We start from the raw sequence: 17,276 nt of genomic DNA on the forward strand, positions 1-17,276 counted from the left end.
CACCAGTGTCGGCTAGAGACGGAGGGTGGACGGCGGTCTGGCGGGATGCCCCCCCCCCTCCACGCCCTCCCCGGACGCGGTAATCTACTCTCGCCCTCACAGCTGTCGGTGTGCCACAAGTAAAGCACCCTTGGAAATGCTTGTGCTCGAACATTGCAGACCCTTTAGCGCCACGAGGTGGACAGACGTGCCCGTGATGTCTACCGGGCGATTCTGGCGAAGCAGGAGAGGAAAAGACGGTCATACAATAGCGTACATTTCAAAGACCCGTTTGAACAACGCCTTTGCCTCGCAATCAAAACGGGTTCAAAAATTTGTACTGACATGACCAACACGCGTCTGCCTGACGATACGTATCCTTTCACATTTTTTATCTTTAAAAAGTGGTTTCCACAAACAAGCAAACAAAAAACGACGTGGTTTCCACTACGCGCGCTCACAATTAAACTAGGAGGAAAAATACCGATGCCTGTCGTTGCAGTCTTCCTCGAACCGACCAGCGTTGGCTGCCGCAGCTAACACCACACAGCGGGCAGCTGTCTGGTGTTAGCTGCGCTATAAATGCCAGTTTTTTCCAGCAATGCGCCAGTATGTTTTCTGAAGTATTTCGAGTTTAATTTGTACCGTTCAAGAGCTTTCTGGGATATATATATATATATATATATATATATATATATATATATATATATATCTGTGTGTGTGGTGTGTGCGTGCGTGCGTGCGTGCGTGCGTGCGTGCGTGCGTGCGTGCGTGCGTGCGTGTGTGTGTGTGTGTGTGTGTGTGTGTGTGTGTGTGTATATATATAATCTAGACAGGGTATAAGTGCATTCTCTGTAAACGGGTCCGCTGTGAACGCAACACGGGCAACCATTTCACCACCACGCCGAGTCAGCGTGCTGTAAATGCTAGTCTGTTCCGATTATCAACCTGAAAATTGTCTGGATAATATGCACGGCCTAGACTACCTTCTACAAGTACATAAAGACTTATAATGCATCGGAAAGTGCCTATAAAAGTAAAGCATAGAAATAAATAGCACCCTAGTCACAAGGTAGCCAAATGCATCAAATTATCTTTGCGGGAAGAGGCTTTTCAAAAGCAGAGGCTCTTCGTCAACCAAGTGCCTTCACTCTACCACGAATGGCTGCACCGCTGCGCGTGCCCGGCGGAACGACGCTCTCACGCAGTTCATTCTTAACCGGCGTGCGAGCACAATAGACTTATTTCTAAAAGTTCCTGGGATCGCCGCTTTCGGCACACAGAAGCGGTCGCAGGTGTCACACTGCACATGGCAGACATCACCGTGAGTTTTGCACACCGACTGCCCTTGATTTCAACATCCAAGGCCAATTATGAAGGGCCGTGGCGCGTCTATGGCATGTAGCCGTACAGCGTAAGCAGCGAATGCGAGCGAAGGGGGGGGGGATGGGTGCACATGCAACATGGCATGACTCACCACTGAACACAGCAGTGGCATCATCCGACTGGGCGAGCCGGCTGAGCCGAGCCGCTTCCGTTCATGTCGCGTGCAGATCACATGATTCCGTCCTTGATCGGAACGCAGCCCGCCCGCCTGGGATGGCGGCTCAGGCGGAGAGCCCGCCCGCCTGATCAGATGCGGACACGACAGCGCCTGATCGGCTGCGGACACGACAGCGAGCCCGCCCGGGGCGGCGACTCAGGCGGAGAGCCCACCCGCCTGATCAGCTGCGGACAAGACAGCGAGCTCGCCCGGGGTGGCGGTTCAGGCGGAGAGCCCACCCGCCTGATCAGCTGCGGACACGACAGCGAGCGCGCCTGGGGCGGCGGCCCAGGCGGAGAGCCCGCCTGACCAGCTGCAGACACGACAACATGCCCCCACTGTGCCGACTCATAGCATCCTCCTCTCAGACCCCGACCGTACAGAGGTAGCCCCAGCCCCGTCCTGAGTTCGTAGGGGCGCACACACTCGTGAAAGTGTAGTACTTAGTGTAACAATACATGCTGTGTCGTGTTGTGAGCTCTGACCTGCGAGCGAGGTGAACCAAATGCCTTCACCTTCATACATATATTTACCTTCATGATGATACCTCCACCACCACTTCATACTGCTGGCTTGTGGTAAAGGTGACTCATGTCACCACATCATAGGCCAAACCCTTGTCTACAACCTCCTGGTATTTACCCGGAGCCACCAGATGAGTGTCCTGCACGGATGTATTGCTCCAGACGACCACTGCAGCGCGTACACGTTCGCCGATAAAATGCATACAATCACTACACCATGCCACGCATGGTCTATTTCATAAACGCATGCCGCTGCTATCCGGCGCCGGGCCAGTTCACAGAACCGTGCTCAACCATGTCAACAGCAAGGGGTATGAGGGGCTGGCACGGGCGGGTACCGGAGACATACATAACACGGCAGGAAGCTGACGCAGCGACTCTTAACAAGCACTTCGCGTGCACCCCACGCCAGCTCACCATTCCCCAGCCACACGGCAGCCTGGGACCTCACACTCCTCGCAAACCTTCCTTACAAAAAGACCGGCCTCCGACGCCTTCACGAGCTCAGCCGACAGGACAACCAGCCGCCCCGCTGACAACGCGAAGCGGCGAAGTGGCGGCTACCCGCGGCGCGGCCGCCGGCGCCGGCTGCGCTGGCGCCCAGCCGCAGTCAGCAGCGGCCCGCTCTGCGGCCGGGGCCGGTGACCGAGCCTAACGGCCTGCTCCACTCGGCCACCACCTCCACCCCACCGACCTGCGGTGCGGGGCGACTGAAAGCACTACAGATCGGCCCGGAGGCGCCGCCCGCGCGCGGTTCGCCGCCGGCGGCGCGCCCCGGCCTCTCCCGCCCAGACTAGGAGTGTACTGCCGCGCCGCATTCCAGCGAGCCACCCTGTGTTCGTGCCACCCCAGACGTCCGGTGACCGCGCCACCTATCGGCAGCACGTACAACCACTAGTTACCGTGAGCCCCGGCGCAGCAGCGCACGCTGCCTACGGGCGCGTCCGCTGATCTCCGGCGACCACTGGACAGTTTGTCGGCCAGAGCGCCGCTCACCGCACTTGGCCGAGCACTGGAAGGTTCGTCTACAGCCGCCACAGACTCAGCCGTCAAAACACTAGTCGTTGTAGACCCACCAGTCGCGCTCGTAGCCTTCGTGCACGTGCTCTAGCAGGGCCCTCCGCCGGCCGTCGCAGTATCTGGCCGAACAAGAGCAACGCTGTTGGGCGTGCTTCACAGAACAGACTTGACAGTCACACGACATACACCGTGTAATGTTCCCCAGGACCCCACAATGGGACGAAACAACCCCACGTCCTACAAACTCAACTTGCCAGTTAAATATATGACGGCCACTGGTATCAGCGATATGGCCTCGCGCACGTCACAACTTCGCGAGTTCGAGTTTGAGTTTGTTCATAACTCCAATGACATGGGCGAGCATAATACATGAACACGATATGGCCTCGCGCACGCCACAACTTCGCGAGTTCGAGTTAGAGTTTGTTCATAACTCCAATGACATGGGCGAGCATAATACATGAACACGATATGGACGCGCGCACGCCACAACTTCGCGGGTTCGAGTTTGAGTTTGTCCCTAACTCCAATGACATGGGCGAGCATAAGACATGAACACGTGCAGTTCAATGACATCAGCAGCGCAAACGACGGCGCTTGGCCCCACCTGTCCTTGTCCTGAACTTTCTGTTTGATGTCCACCAGGTTCTCCTGAGTGATGTCGCGCTCCAGATACTCAGACAGCACTTCAGTACACCGCTCCAGGTCCTTCTGGTTCTCCTGCAGTACGCCACCACAAAATAAGCCTCCAGCTTTTTAGGTCGTGCCCCATGAAAGGTGGTACAAAGGCGGCGGCATGGGCCACCAACGCCTACGTCTTACGAGAAGACAACAGGCAACCCGACACGCACTTCGATGATAGGAATGTTTGTAACGAGCTTATCAATAGTTGTCCATTCAGTAGGCAACTGGTGGTTAGATGCCACCGACACGCTTACCTCAAATATGGTTGACTGGTTGTTCTTTCGCAGGTAGTACGCGAAGACGTACGTGTACATAAGCGTCACACGACAGGAACACAGAATGTCCACAGCCTTCTTCAAAAATTGCACCTATGGCGACACAGAACACAAAACCATTGTGTTAATCAGCAGGAAACATGATATCCGAAATTATCGTTCGAAATAAAGTGATAATATTAGCCTACTTAGTACGTTTGGTTCTTATGAGTCCGCAGTTACAGTTGTTTTGAGCATGACCAAGAAACATGAAGTTCACCTGTGCACATACCAGTTTTTTAGTACTTGTTGAGCACATATTACACAAGTCAAGCGGCTAGGTGTGTCAGTGGTATAGTTTCCCATGCGGCTGCTGCCATCCCTGCAAGGGCGTGACTTTAACATGACACACCACATACGTGAAATTATTATTAATTATTATTAATCATATGTGCATCTAGTTTTAGATAAGCTTGGAGTTGTGTTTGACTGTCATGCTTGGTTCATGTCTGAAACTGCTTTAGGATGCCCCCGCTTCGAGGTGTGGTACCACTCCTGCCCAGTTGGTATACAGCCACACACACACAGCAGGTACTCTCCCGACAGTGTGACGCCTGTACCCCAGCTGCCTCCAGTCTGCAGCTGACCTCGATCCAACTCATGTTGTGCTGCTGCATCTCCTCCATCTTCTCCTTGACTGAGGCGTACAGCTTGTTCTCGAACTTGAGGGACTGCATGTGGTTCATGTAGCGGTTGCAGTAGAAGAGGTAGCGATTGAGTACGGCGCGCGATTTCTCCTGGGCGTCGCGGGCCGCCTTGGCCTCGTCCTCGTCGTATCGATTACAGCTGTACCTGTGCGTAGCGTAGAGAATTACACCGGAAACGGGGGTAGTGCCGGTGGCAGCTCTACCCATTTCAGGGGTGGGGTCTACGACTAACCAGCAGCGTACAACAAAACGCTACGCCTCCATAAGCCCACACCTTACACAAAGTCGGGCGCCGATCAGCCCTAACATCTGCAAAACCCGGGTACAAAACACGATACGATTACAAAACAGCAAAAGCATACATGAACAATGCATTTTCAGGCATCAAAGCATTGTAGCATTACTAGGAATGTACACGCGTTATGGGTAGCACCAAACACAGTATTGTGGCGAGTAGTGTGGTATTACTAGAAGCGTATACATCTCATGGGTACCAATAAACGTATTACATAATATCGCACGACAGTCCCGCTAAATGTGCCTAAATGTATGGTAGCATATCCGAGACATTCAAGATTCCTGACAGAGCAAACGGCGAAAGCGGCACCAAACATCCTTTTTTCAGTTGCACCGATGAACGTAAACTCAGGCGGGGCACCAAGTTCCGGCGCGCGGGCTCAAGATGGCCGAGATACTGGTCAGAACTGGACCGTTCTAACTAGGGACGCGAGCAGCCCAACAAGACGGGAGGCCCACCCCAGCAGAGGTCGTCACTGACCAGGAGGAGCCGTGCGGCTCCCAAGAGCCCAGGCACACCCAGCAGAAGTCGGCGCGACAGCTCTGGTTCTTGCACACCATGTGGTTGCACCCGCCGTCCTTCTCGATTGTCACACTGCACTTTGGACACTCCTGCAAGGCACACGCGCCATGGCGTCACACGATCCGCATGACGAGGCCGGTCCGCTTTGGACCGACCGGCTCGGCCGACGAGGACCAGCAATACTCTTCAGTGCAAGCTGGGCCCGACTCGCTCCCAGGGCAGCCTCCACAGGACTTCGGACAATGGCTATCAATCCAGCAGACACAGTATGGCCAATTCAACAAAAGCATCTGTTTTCAAAAGGCACAAAGCGGCAGCGGCAGTTTACTGCATGATCCCTGTTTACAATCCCCTCTAACTCACAGTCAAACCCCACAATCACATCAGATCTCGACCCAACCAGCGGAAGTCCACTGTCCAACCCACAGTCCGCGAGCGGCAGCAACACCCATCCAGCCCCAACACGCACCTTGGTGTTGGCGGAGATCCAGTTGAATGTCTCCGAGTCGTCGTCGCACTTCTTGAGCCAGCGCTTGATGAGCGAGCACCGCACCGGATCGTGCCAGGCCTCGCCGCACGCGAAGCAGAAGCGGTGACCGCACTTGCACGTGACGGGTCGCATGTCCGGGTAGGAGACCTTGAGCGCGTAGCCGCAGTCCGGCGTCGGGCACCAGCACAGACACCGGTTACACTGGCGGCGGACGACGGGCTCGTGACACACGACCGGCCCCGGACGGCCAAGCACTCTGCTGGCTGCTGGCCCGAGCGCCGACACTGGCGCAGCCACCAGCTGCAGGGCACTGTGGTGTAGTGTAGCAGGCGAGGCACAGAACACCGTACGCAAGGACATGAGGATGAAGAACAATTTTTTGCAGGCAACACGGCTGTCCGCGGTCTGCACAGTCGACACAAACACCAAATAATGACCCATCAAACATACTTTCTTTCGAGCTATAGGCTGACGTAACACCTCCCGCATGTGAACCAACTTCAGCATTCTCGAAACCCAATCCAATTCGCTGATAGTCGCAGCTGTCTAAACATCCAACACAGAAAAGATGCTGCCGCCGCCACAGGCATGCCTCCGGTCGCCAGCTCGCACCTCAACGAAGCTGTTGGTGATGAGGTGCTGGTAGCGCTGCAGCACGCGCGGCTCGCTGACCAGCCGCATGACCGTCTCGTCGTCCACCAGGATGTCGCAGCCGTGCGCCGCGCACGAGATCGTCTGGCCCATACCCTCATCCATCACCTTGGTGGTCAGGTACTCAGCCCAGCAGCCAGCGCAGAACCGGTGGCCGCACGGCAGGCTCGACATGACCTGCGGGCGCGGGGCAACCGTCACACGGGTCACGCGAGAGCAGCGTCCCTGACGTCCCTGCGTTCCTGACGCGGCAGCGGTCCGAAAGAGGCGTTGGCACGCGGCAGCGGTCCGAGGGAGGCTGTGGCACGCGGCAGCGGTCCGAGAGAGGCCGTGGCACGCGGCAGCGGTTCGACAGAGGCGTTGGCACGCGGCAGCGGTCCGAGAGAGGCGTTGGCACGCGGCAGCGGTCCGAGTAAGGCCGTGGCACGCGGCAGCGGTCCGAGAGAGGCGTTGGCACGTGGCAGCGGCCCGACAGAGGCGTTGGCACGCGGCAGCGGTCCAAGGGAGGCTGTGGCACGCGGCAGCGGTCCGAGAGAGGCCGTGGCACGCGGCAGCGGTCCGAGTAAGGCCGTGGCACGCGGCAGCGGTCCGAGAGAGGCGTTGGCACGAGGCAGCGGTCCGACAGGCGTTGGCACGCGGCAGCGGTCCGAGGGAGGCTGTGGCACGCGGCAGCGGTCCGAGAGAGGCCGTGGCACGCGGCAGCGGTCCGACAGAGGCGTTGGCACGCGGCAGCGGTCCAAGAGAGGCGTTGGCACGCGGCAGCGGTCCGAGTAAGGCCGTGGCACGCGGCAGCGGTCCGACAGAGGCGTTGGCACGCGGCAGCGGTCCAAGAGAGGCATTGGCACGCGGCAGCGGTCCGAGGAAGGCCGTGGCACGCGGCAGCGGTCCGAGAGAGGTGTTGGCACGCGGCAGCGGTCCAAGAGAGGCATTGGCACGCGGCAGCGGTCCGAGGAAGGCCGTGGCACGCGGCAGCGGTCCGAGAGAGGTGTTGGCACGCGGCAGCGGTCCAAGAGAGGCGTTGGCACGCGGCAGCGGTCCGAGGAAGGCCGTGGCACGCGGCAGCGGTCCGAGAGAGGTGTTGGCACGTGGCAGCGGCCCCAGGGAGGCGGGTGGGATACCTATCGCCCTGACGGTCTGCTGCCCTACTGTTCAGTGTCTTAAGGATACGCCATGCACAGGTCCACTCGGCAGTTCATTTGACACCCAGATAAGAACATAGCTGGCAAACCGACACTCAATATGTTAAGTGGCAATCTTGTTCAACTGTGTTCCTTTCAGATAAGCTACCTTTCGCTTCCGCTCGCTATTGATTGCTTTGTAAACGAGCCGCACCGACGCAATGGCACAACCATATACAAGTTGAAATAACAGACATTTCCGACTAGAGTCTGTGCTAAGCAGTTTACCGGGAGCCCGTATGTAACAGTGCAATCCTGGAGTCTCAATAGCAGTCCTGCCATTCACCCCAATGGTGCCCTCCGTCCCCCCCCCCCCCCCCCCTCTCCGGCCCTCCAGCTCAAGTGAAGGAGCACCGTCGCCGGCGGGAGGCCATCCCCGTCGTAGCCGGGGCTCTGCTCACCGCCGACGGCTGCACCGTCAGGCAGATCTCGCACTCCTCGGTGGTCACGGCGCCCCGCCGGCTGTTGACCTGGCGAGGTGGGACGCCCGGGTCAGTGTCACCGCACGTCACACACGGCAGCGCACCGGCAGGGTGGTGCTCCGCTCCCAGGATCCCGGCCCCCCACCACATCATTCGACGCTGGTGGGAAGACGTCCGAGGGAGGCGGAGGGGCGCGGCGTCTGGAGGGGCCATGTCTCGACGTGGCCGGCCTCCACCGGCTCACCCACCCCGACGAATGCATGTGGTGGGAGTACAAGGTGCTGGCAGAAAGTCTGGAATGCCCGGACAACGGGCACTACTGGCGCCATGAGGATAACCTCGTGAAAAAGCATTGGGCATATGTACCCAAAATATTTCATATTTCAGCGGGATCTGGATGTCATAGGGCTTCAGGCACCCAGTTTTCGAAGAACAACAGAAAAAAACATATGACCTATCACCATAACATGGACTGGAAATGCTTTATCAATCATGTCACCGAGCCTTGCTCTGGGGCGAGCCCCCTGATCCACCTCGCAATCCTTCGCGTTTCTGTGCAGGAGAGCCGCAGGCCACCTGTCATCGCTGGGCGGGCGGTGGGTGCTCGTGATGCGCGGCGCCTACCTTGGGCGCGTGCGAGCTCTTCCTAATGAGCGGGCTGACGACATGCGCCTCCTGGAATAGCCGCTCCTGGTCCGTGTCATACAGCCGCTCCAGTAGCTTCTCCTTGTCCCAGTTAAAGTGGTTCAGCAGAATTCGTATCGTCGTTCGCGGCAGCTGGAACAGCGGTGAAACCACATATTAGAACACTGGTTAGAACACTGGACGGACGTACAGCAGTGACGGGATCGGGGTCAGTTCATGTCACGTGTCATTTCCTATTGAAGGCTCCAGATCCTGCCATCTGGCACATATACATTTAAGTCCAATGGATAAAGCCACACCATTTTGCCACCCAGCACGGAAGGATGTTTAGTTTTCTATCGTACTCCGATACCCTGAAGTTTGACCTGCCTGCACCCCGAGGGCAGCTGCCAATTTCGTGTCTTACATCAAAATAAGGCAAGCATATTCAGAAACACCCGTGGAAGTGCTGACCTGAGCCACGTCCTTCACTTCATTGATCTCTTCCACCATGAACTCGACGATCTCCTGGATGGAGAGGACCTGGAACGGGTAGTCGTCCATGATGGCGTCGTCGGCCCTGGAAGCGGATGGGCCCGCGCGCTGCTCGTCAAAGTCCAACTCGTCGCCGCTCGACTCGTTCCCCGAGTCGGCCTCGTACAGCATGTTGTCCTCGCCTGAGTCCTCGTCATACTGGATCTCGCCATCTGAATCCATGTCGACCTGGGGAAGGGTTATACAGGTTTTAAAATACTTGCAATAAGCATATATACTTCTCAAGGTCCAAGCTTTTAGAGCCAGTAAATATGGGTACACAAATCAAGTGAAATCAACAGGTTTATCCCTCCAGCAAGCAAGAGTTGAGGACCATTTCCTGTTCCAAGGTGCAAGGTTTACAGAACATCATAGCATTTATGGATCAACATGGCGAACTCAGCCAGAATGATTTTAACAAAATTACAAAAGTAACTCTAAGCAGGGAGAGAAAAACATAAGTTGGTTAGTTGGTCTTGCCACCCATCTAAGGTCTTACACTAATGAATGTTGATCCACTTAAGCCATGACTCAGTTCTGAATTCCAAAGCATTATTCAGAAATTCAAAATGATATCAAGATCAAATGGAAGATGAGTCCAGATTTTACAGCACAATGACAGAACAACAGTTGCAATGCACTGGAAATCAGAGAAAACAAAGTAGGTGAGGATAAACAAGACAAATGCCATGCATAGCACATATTAAACCATCCAGTAAAGATAAATTTCCCACCTCTAGCTGACTACTAACATCTAGCAATTCAACATGATTCCTGATCCTGGTATGTGGTCAGACAGCATAAAACCATCCAACTGTTGTTAATTGATTAACAACTGAACAGTGTGGAATTCCAGCCTCTGAGGTCTGATTATGACACAGTTCTTGCATCTGCATCTGATCTGATCATCTGACACAATGCAGGCAAAATTTAAAGCATCTTTATTAGAACATACTACTCCCATTGCTATGCAGAACATACTAGTCAAATAATGAACATTCATGTACAAGGCAATGTGACTGTGTCACTTGACAGATGTAATTGTGTGATATGATTACTTTTTTTGCTAGTTATTAATTCATCTAGAGGCCTGATTCATGTTATGATTCAAAAGTTTGAATGGTAGAGCACCATTCATATGTGCAGCCTTTTGTGCACAGGGTAGTTCACTGTTTGGTTCACTCCCAAATCATCATCAGCTACCCAAATATTTACTGAAGACCTGCTGCTACCCTCCCCAAACATACCCAAATCTGAAACAGAGTGCTTCACATTTTTATAGGATTTGGAACTCAAATAGCCATCTTAAAGATAAGTTGGCACAGTCCACAGCACTGCCCTTCTAAAGACTCAACCCCCCCCCCCTCCCCCTCTAAATTCTGAGCCACACATCTACCAAGATGCACTGACTATTTCAAGCAGACTATTTCAGTGTCACCCAAGCATCCAGCACAGTCTGGTAACATCATCATATCCTGTCATTCCGTCGGCCATGCTGTGATCAGGGCCCAAAAACATATAATTGGTGAGTTGTTCATGTCTCTGGCACTCATTACCACAATTTCTAGAAATAAACACCATTGATGGTCTCTCAATCAATGTTGGACAAGGTGCAGTGATGTAATTAAATACATGTTGATGAGCAATTTACTAAACAGAAACATTGTATTTTCTAGAGCAGTATTTCCACTTAAAAGCATACCGATTGTTATAAGTGGGCATATTTCATCATATCTAATGCTTGCTTCAATGTCTCCAAGCTTGAAACATTTCCTTTACAGGACATAATTTTGTAAATTGCATGTTCCATAGCTTCATGGTGAGAACTCAGCTGTATATGTTTCTTCCATAGCATCATTTCTAAAATGCATCAAGGTTCCAACTGTGCATGACTAAACAACCTAAGACCATAACAACCTAACAACCATCAACCTAAGCAACCTTAGCAGCATTAACCTCAACCTTAACAACCTGAACCTTAACAACCTACCAACAATTCAACCTTAAGGTTCTTCTTGGCAAGATGCTCAACTGTCTTGATGGTGCAGGCAGCCTTAGCAAATGAGAGTAGGACAGAAATAACCCTGTTACTTCACATGCCTAAAAACTGCATACATTATGTCTGTCTCACATAAAAGATCTGATAAGGTACAGGATTAGAGTAGGTCCAATGAGCCATGTTATAATCCCCAAAGGAATGTGTAGATAAACCTGTACACAGTTCGGCTGTTATAATTTCTCAAAAATTGCACACTGCTTGCAAATGCCAATTGCTGCATTGTAAGCAGTGCTAAAAACCAACATAGCTTCTTTCCTCACTTCAAGAAGTTTCTATAAGCTCCATGTGGTCAAAAGCTTTGTATTGTTCTCAGCATGTCTTGAACCTCAGTTTACACATGATGAACCATGAATGATTTTTAGCACAAAATGGAACATGTTGACAAACATGAATTTTTTATATTTGTAGAGGAATTGTTTGGATGCTATCATATTTTTTAGGACCTACATGTGACTAGATAGTTGCACAAGCCAAAACTCATATCATTCATTGCTAGATGTGTCTGGGGAACAGCCCACAGCTTGAACATTTCACAACCCAGTGTATCCACCTATCCTGGTGGCAATGGGGGTTTCCCTACCCACATACAACTAGATCACTAGGTAGCTGAATACTTTATCCTGAATATCTCACATGGTCATATCTTGTTGACATCACCCAACCAGTCTGTCAAAAATTCATCCAATGCATCTCATTTGTCTCTGTGATATAGCTGTTCCAAACATGGAGCATGCCAGCACTCAACTCAAGCCAGGCAAAATTGCATGAAATGTCTTACTTTTTTAGCTTGGAAGCATTTTTGGGAACATCTCTGCCTGAAATTTGTTTAGCAACAACACTATTCCTTACAAAATAGGTGTTTGCCTGACATTATTTCAGCAACAACATAACTCCTTACGAAACATGCCATCCATGCACTGCAATCGACGGGTGCTGTGAAGCGAAACCACGGTTCTCAGAATTAATGAGTTCACATACCGAAATTGTTGGCTGAGTGTCACTGCTATCCTGAATAAGTTTGGTGTGACATGTACTTTTGGCATATCAAATCAATCAGACTTCCTTGTATGACCGCAAAAATATTTTTCATAGACAGGTGTTAGCTGGATATGTAAAGAAGAAACTTGTGTACTCATACTTCAGATTTATCGACCCAAATAATCTTACCCAAAGCGCTGTTGATTGAAATTCTTGATGCTACCACAAATATTTCACAGGACCACCGATTTCACAACGTTGCACGTAGCGAAGATGCCTTTCAAGCGGTCTTTTGATGCAATAAAAAAACAAAATTAACTCATAAGTCTCTGCAGGCTTGCAGAAGGGCTAATCGTACATTGCACCAGTGAGCAATGAGTAAGCTTAATAACTGGCCCTAAGTATTCAATGAGTAAGCTAATACGAATACGGCTCACCTGCGACGAGTTATACCTAGTTTGATGACGTCACTGCTATCATCCTCTGATGTAAAATGCCAGCAACCATCGAAAGCATCAAACTTGTTTAGATACACGAACTTCAAATCATGATGAAAGTAGGACAAACATATTTTTTCATGCACATTTTTGATCTATGATTACTATTTTTGCACCCTATTTCGAATCCCTTGATCAGAAACGAGTTCACATGCTTCATGTGAGGGAATAGGTATGTCCCAAATTTGAAGATTTGAAACAAGCATCGGTGCTGTCGAAGCAAGCATCAAGGAACACAGACTCTCTGGGTCTGTGCTCTTTGAACACCAAGCAGCTCAAAGACACTGCATCTGGCCAGTTGCATGCAACCGCCAGAGACTCCGACCAACGTTATAGAAGACAGTGGTTCGCGGTGTGCCGGGTGATACCGGCCCACCTGACCAGCCGGCGCGCTGACCGGCACCTCCGCGCTCCCTTCGGGGGCGCGAGCTGCCGGTCAGTGGAACACCCGTAATTACCGGGGAGCTCCAAACGCGAGCAATAATCCACCAACCGGGGAAACGTAAAAAGAGGGCTCACTCCATGCCCTTAGCGCACAAACTTTCGGCACGGAACGTACCAACTACCTCAACTGACATGACAGTGAATTGGTCAATGTTGACGTGAGCTTACTTCGCCCACGCGCAGTCTATGTGGATGAGATTCATGCCAGCAGTCCCTCTCATTGGTACGTGGCATGGTAAAACCGAATCAGGGAGCACACGGTACGAAAATTATTGCGCACATAGTTAACATGACAGCATATGGCCCGCCAATCTGGATCCCAGATGGGGCCCAGGCATCAGCCCGCTTGCATCCCATGCTGGCATGTGGTCAGCTGGCCCACCTGCTGCCCGTTTGGATCTGAGTATATGCCGCTCACCATTGTTTAAACTAGCTTGTACACAATCAGAGAACATCCAACCATGAAGAGCAAAGTCCGAAAACTAATACACTGATGCAAGACATGTCAGCATGTGGGCAGCCCACCTGCGTTCGACATAAAGCCCGAAGACAAGCCCACCAGCAGCCCATGTTGACATGGTCCCGACTTGCCCACATGCATCCCATGTGAACCCCAGCTCGGGCTGCACTCCTTTGTTGTGTACTCATTTGTACATGATAAGGAAAAATCCAACGCGGGAGTACAAAGTAGCAGACCTAATGCACCTGTACCAAAGATGGTAGTGTATTGGCAGCCCATCTAGGTCCCAGACGGAGCCCATATACCAGCCCACCCGCAGCCTACACGGGCGTGAGCATGGATGTGGCACATGTGAAATAATTATACACGCTATGGTAAAATCTTAAAACAACAAATAAAATTGATATACACATAATTGTGTACATGACAACTTTATTGCGCATGTAACATATGGACAGCCCCTTTGGGCCCCAGATTAGGCCTAGATACCAGACCACCGGCAGCCCATGTTGACATAAGCCCAGCTTGCCCACATATGGCCCTCATAGATCCCACCAATGCAAGCATTCCCTCCTGGTAAGTTACTTTTTCTTGACATGATAAATTCCGACGGAACAGTACAAGGCACGAGCATTTCTGGTGCATTCAAAAATATGAAACGATGCGGATGTCCCGTGTGCGACCCAACTGGAGCCCAGTGAAAAGTCCACCTGTAGCACAAGCCCACATTAACCCAGTTGCCCCACGTTTAGCCCATGTGAGTCCCATTTGGGAATGCCGACTGGGATCGTATGCGATGACATAAGCTTAATCTTAACTAATGAGATGCCTTTGCGTTGAAAAAGCTGCTTTAGACACCACAGTTTTTCCGCTCAGTAAATGTGCTCCTCAATGCGCCATTGTTTGATTACGTCATCTTATCTTCCAAGACACTGATTGACAGCCAATGCTGACAGCCGTTATATTTTGATCGTGCTTATGAACACCAGATTCATATGAACGAATCAACAATTATATTTTCCTGGTCTTGACTGCGTCATGACCAGTTGAATGGCATAATTTGAATGGCGTTATCATCGCTTCATGGTTTCCTGGGTGGCCTAGAAATAGTATTGCCGAAGAGGTCTGCACATCTTCGCGGGCGTGTAGCTCAGAAACTCGAGTTGTTTGCGCCTTAAGGAGGGCTGGACCTGTGAACTGCACTGAATGGTCTCCAAGATGGCGCCATCTTGGAGAGCTTCTAGAGATAGCCCGAGCTACCTTTCTTACGTTCGTTTCGGAGCTATCTCTTTTTATCTTTTCTTCTTACGTTCCCCGGTCCAGTCTAGGCTCGCCGTGCTCCATCCGGTGTCGTCCGTTCCCGTCTGTCCCTTTTTGTCCCGTCTCGTTCGGCTTCTATCAGGGTCATGCCCGGACTCCGTGCGATACCGTTTGGCCCCGTCCTGTTTGGGTCGGCCACTTCCGTGTCTGTTTGGTACCATACGTTTCCGTCCGTTCCGTCCGGTGCCGTCAGTCCCACTCGGGCCCGTCCGATCGCGTTCGATCCCGTTCGGCAGTGACTTTGGTTTTGAGGCGTCGCCATGCAATCAGCTGAAAGTGTTTGTGATCTTTACGATTGCAGGGTAATCTGCTAGTTTTTCATGATATGATACCAGTGTCTGAGACTTTCGTGTTTCTTGGTGTTTTTAGCTCCAATACATTTTGTTCTCAACAAATGTACACTGGAAAGAATGTAAAAAATTGTTCTCTTTGAGCGACGTCAGATGAAAGTAAGCTGTTCCTGAAACTTGGCCAGCATCGCGGACCACACTCATGACTAAACGGGGGATACTGGTTGCGGGTTACAGTCGAATCTTTTTACCATATCACACACGATCTTCCCTTGCAATGCACTCGGTACCCTGGTCCGTTGCTGCTCACCAGCACACGTTTGACCCACCCAACGTACAACAACAACACCCATGTGCTCAGACACCGGGCCCGAGCCCGCACTAAAAAAACAACAACAGCGTCTTGACGGGCCAGGGAGAAGCGCGGAGAACATCTCTTATACGTCAGGATTCAACGTTTCTGGACGGCACGTTAGAACCATTGTAAAACAATAAAAAATTGATACGAAAGTATACGATGTCACACTAACATGTGCCTCTAAATATAGCACGAATCAATCATATCTTGACGAACAAATTATTTTCAAATATTTTAAAATAGTGTAATCCCTTAGCTTGCATTTGAAACTATCAAAAACCTTTCCACCGACAATGCTTTGCGGAGGGAAGAGTGTCGGCTTAGGTCTGTAATGAGAACCGACCAATCAGTTGGCGAAACGTAGCTGCCAGGCCGGGTAAATCATCCCAATGACAAGTTCTGTGCTCCTCATCACTTCACTGGTAGACATGTGAAGATTGGACTTCTTTTACTTCTCGCGACATCACAGGGATTCACAACTACACTAGGATGGCGACATCGAAAACCAGGCAGGCATTCGTAATAGCACGTGTCCTGCATCTTACTGATAACGTCACTGGGACAAATGAATCAGTCATCAGTTGAAAACTCCCAGTGGGACACGTTTTTCGGCTGTGTTTTCCCGCAGCTCACATTGTTCCATGAGACTGTTACGGTGCACGTGCATCTACCTACGTACTCGTGGTTAACATTCCTTTTTAAATTATGGAGTATTTTACTTTTCAGCAGTATTTGACTTCCAATGCAACGGCAGCAGGGATGAGGTTAGTCAATTGACAACAACATTGCGAAGATCATTACCGTGATGTGTGATGGGGCATACAGAGGCGTATAGCCCCGTGTTAGATCCAGAGCAACATGAGAACACCATTTCTACTGATGACCTACAACACTCCAACCTGTATCACACCAACGCACAGTGAAGCAAGCGTGCAAGTTCTGCGAGATTTGCCTGTCTGTCGCCAAAAATAGCACTTAACCTAGATGTATACATATACATGCATATATACACATACACACACATGCATTTATATATGTATATATATATATATATATATATATATATATATATATATATATATATGTGGTTATATATATGCATATGCATATATATATATATATATATATATATATATATATCTCTCTCTCTCTCTCTCTCTCCTCTCTCCTCTCCCTCTCCCTCCTCTCCTCTCCCTCTCCCTCTCCCTCTCCCTCTCCTCTCCCTCTCCCTCTCCCTCTCCCTCTCCCTCTGCCCATCTCCCTCTCCTTCCCTCTCCCTCTCCGCTCCCTCTCCCTCTCCCTCTCCTCTCCCTCTCCCTCTCCCCTCTCCCTCTCCCTCTCCCTCTCCCTCTCCCTCTCCCTCTCCCCTCTCCCTCTCCCTCTCCCTCTCCCTCTCCTCTCCCTCTCCCTCTCCCTCTCCCTCTCCCCTCTCTCCTCTCC

General features: G+C 51.5%; 1 protein-coding gene across 2 annotated transcripts; it reads right to left on the minus strand.

The window, feature by feature from the left end:
• Positions 1 to 2,713: 2,713 nt before the first annotated feature.
• LOC119103759 (E3 ubiquitin-protein ligase arih1) lies at positions 2,714 to 12,854 on the minus strand. 2 transcript variants are annotated; one of them, XM_037227401.1, is made up of 11 exons: positions 12,657 to 12,854; positions 9,371 to 9,619; positions 8,897 to 9,049; positions 8,252 to 8,320; positions 6,634 to 6,849; positions 6,001 to 6,222; positions 5,490 to 5,620; positions 4,652 to 4,856; positions 4,005 to 4,118; positions 3,674 to 3,786; positions 2,714 to 3,185 (listed from the first exon to the last, which is right to left on the minus strand). In XM_037227401.1, the coding sequence occupies exons 2-11, from the start codon at positions 9,611 to 9,613 to the stop codon at positions 3,104 to 3,106; spliced, it is 1,548 nt and encodes a 515-aa protein (XP_037083296.1). In that variant the 5' UTR covers positions 9,614 to 9,619; positions 12,657 to 12,854; the 3' UTR covers positions 2,714 to 3,103. The 2 variants fall into 2 exon arrangements, with proteins under 2 accessions (XP_037083296.1, XP_037083297.1); XM_037227402.1 differs by lacking the exon at positions 12,657 to 12,854 and adding an exon at positions 12,268 to 12,347.
• Positions 12,855 to 17,276: the final 4,422 nt, after the last annotated feature.

This window comes from Pollicipes pollicipes, unplaced genomic scaffold (assembly GCF_011947565.3).
Source record: "Pollicipes pollicipes isolate AB1234 unplaced genomic scaffold, Ppol_2.1 Scaffold_5724;HRSCAF=6776_pilon_pilon_pilon, whole genome shotgun sequence".
In the NCBI taxonomy this organism is placed as follows: Eukaryota; Metazoa; Arthropoda; class Thecostraca; order Pollicipedomorpha; family Pollicipedidae; genus Pollicipes; species Pollicipes pollicipes.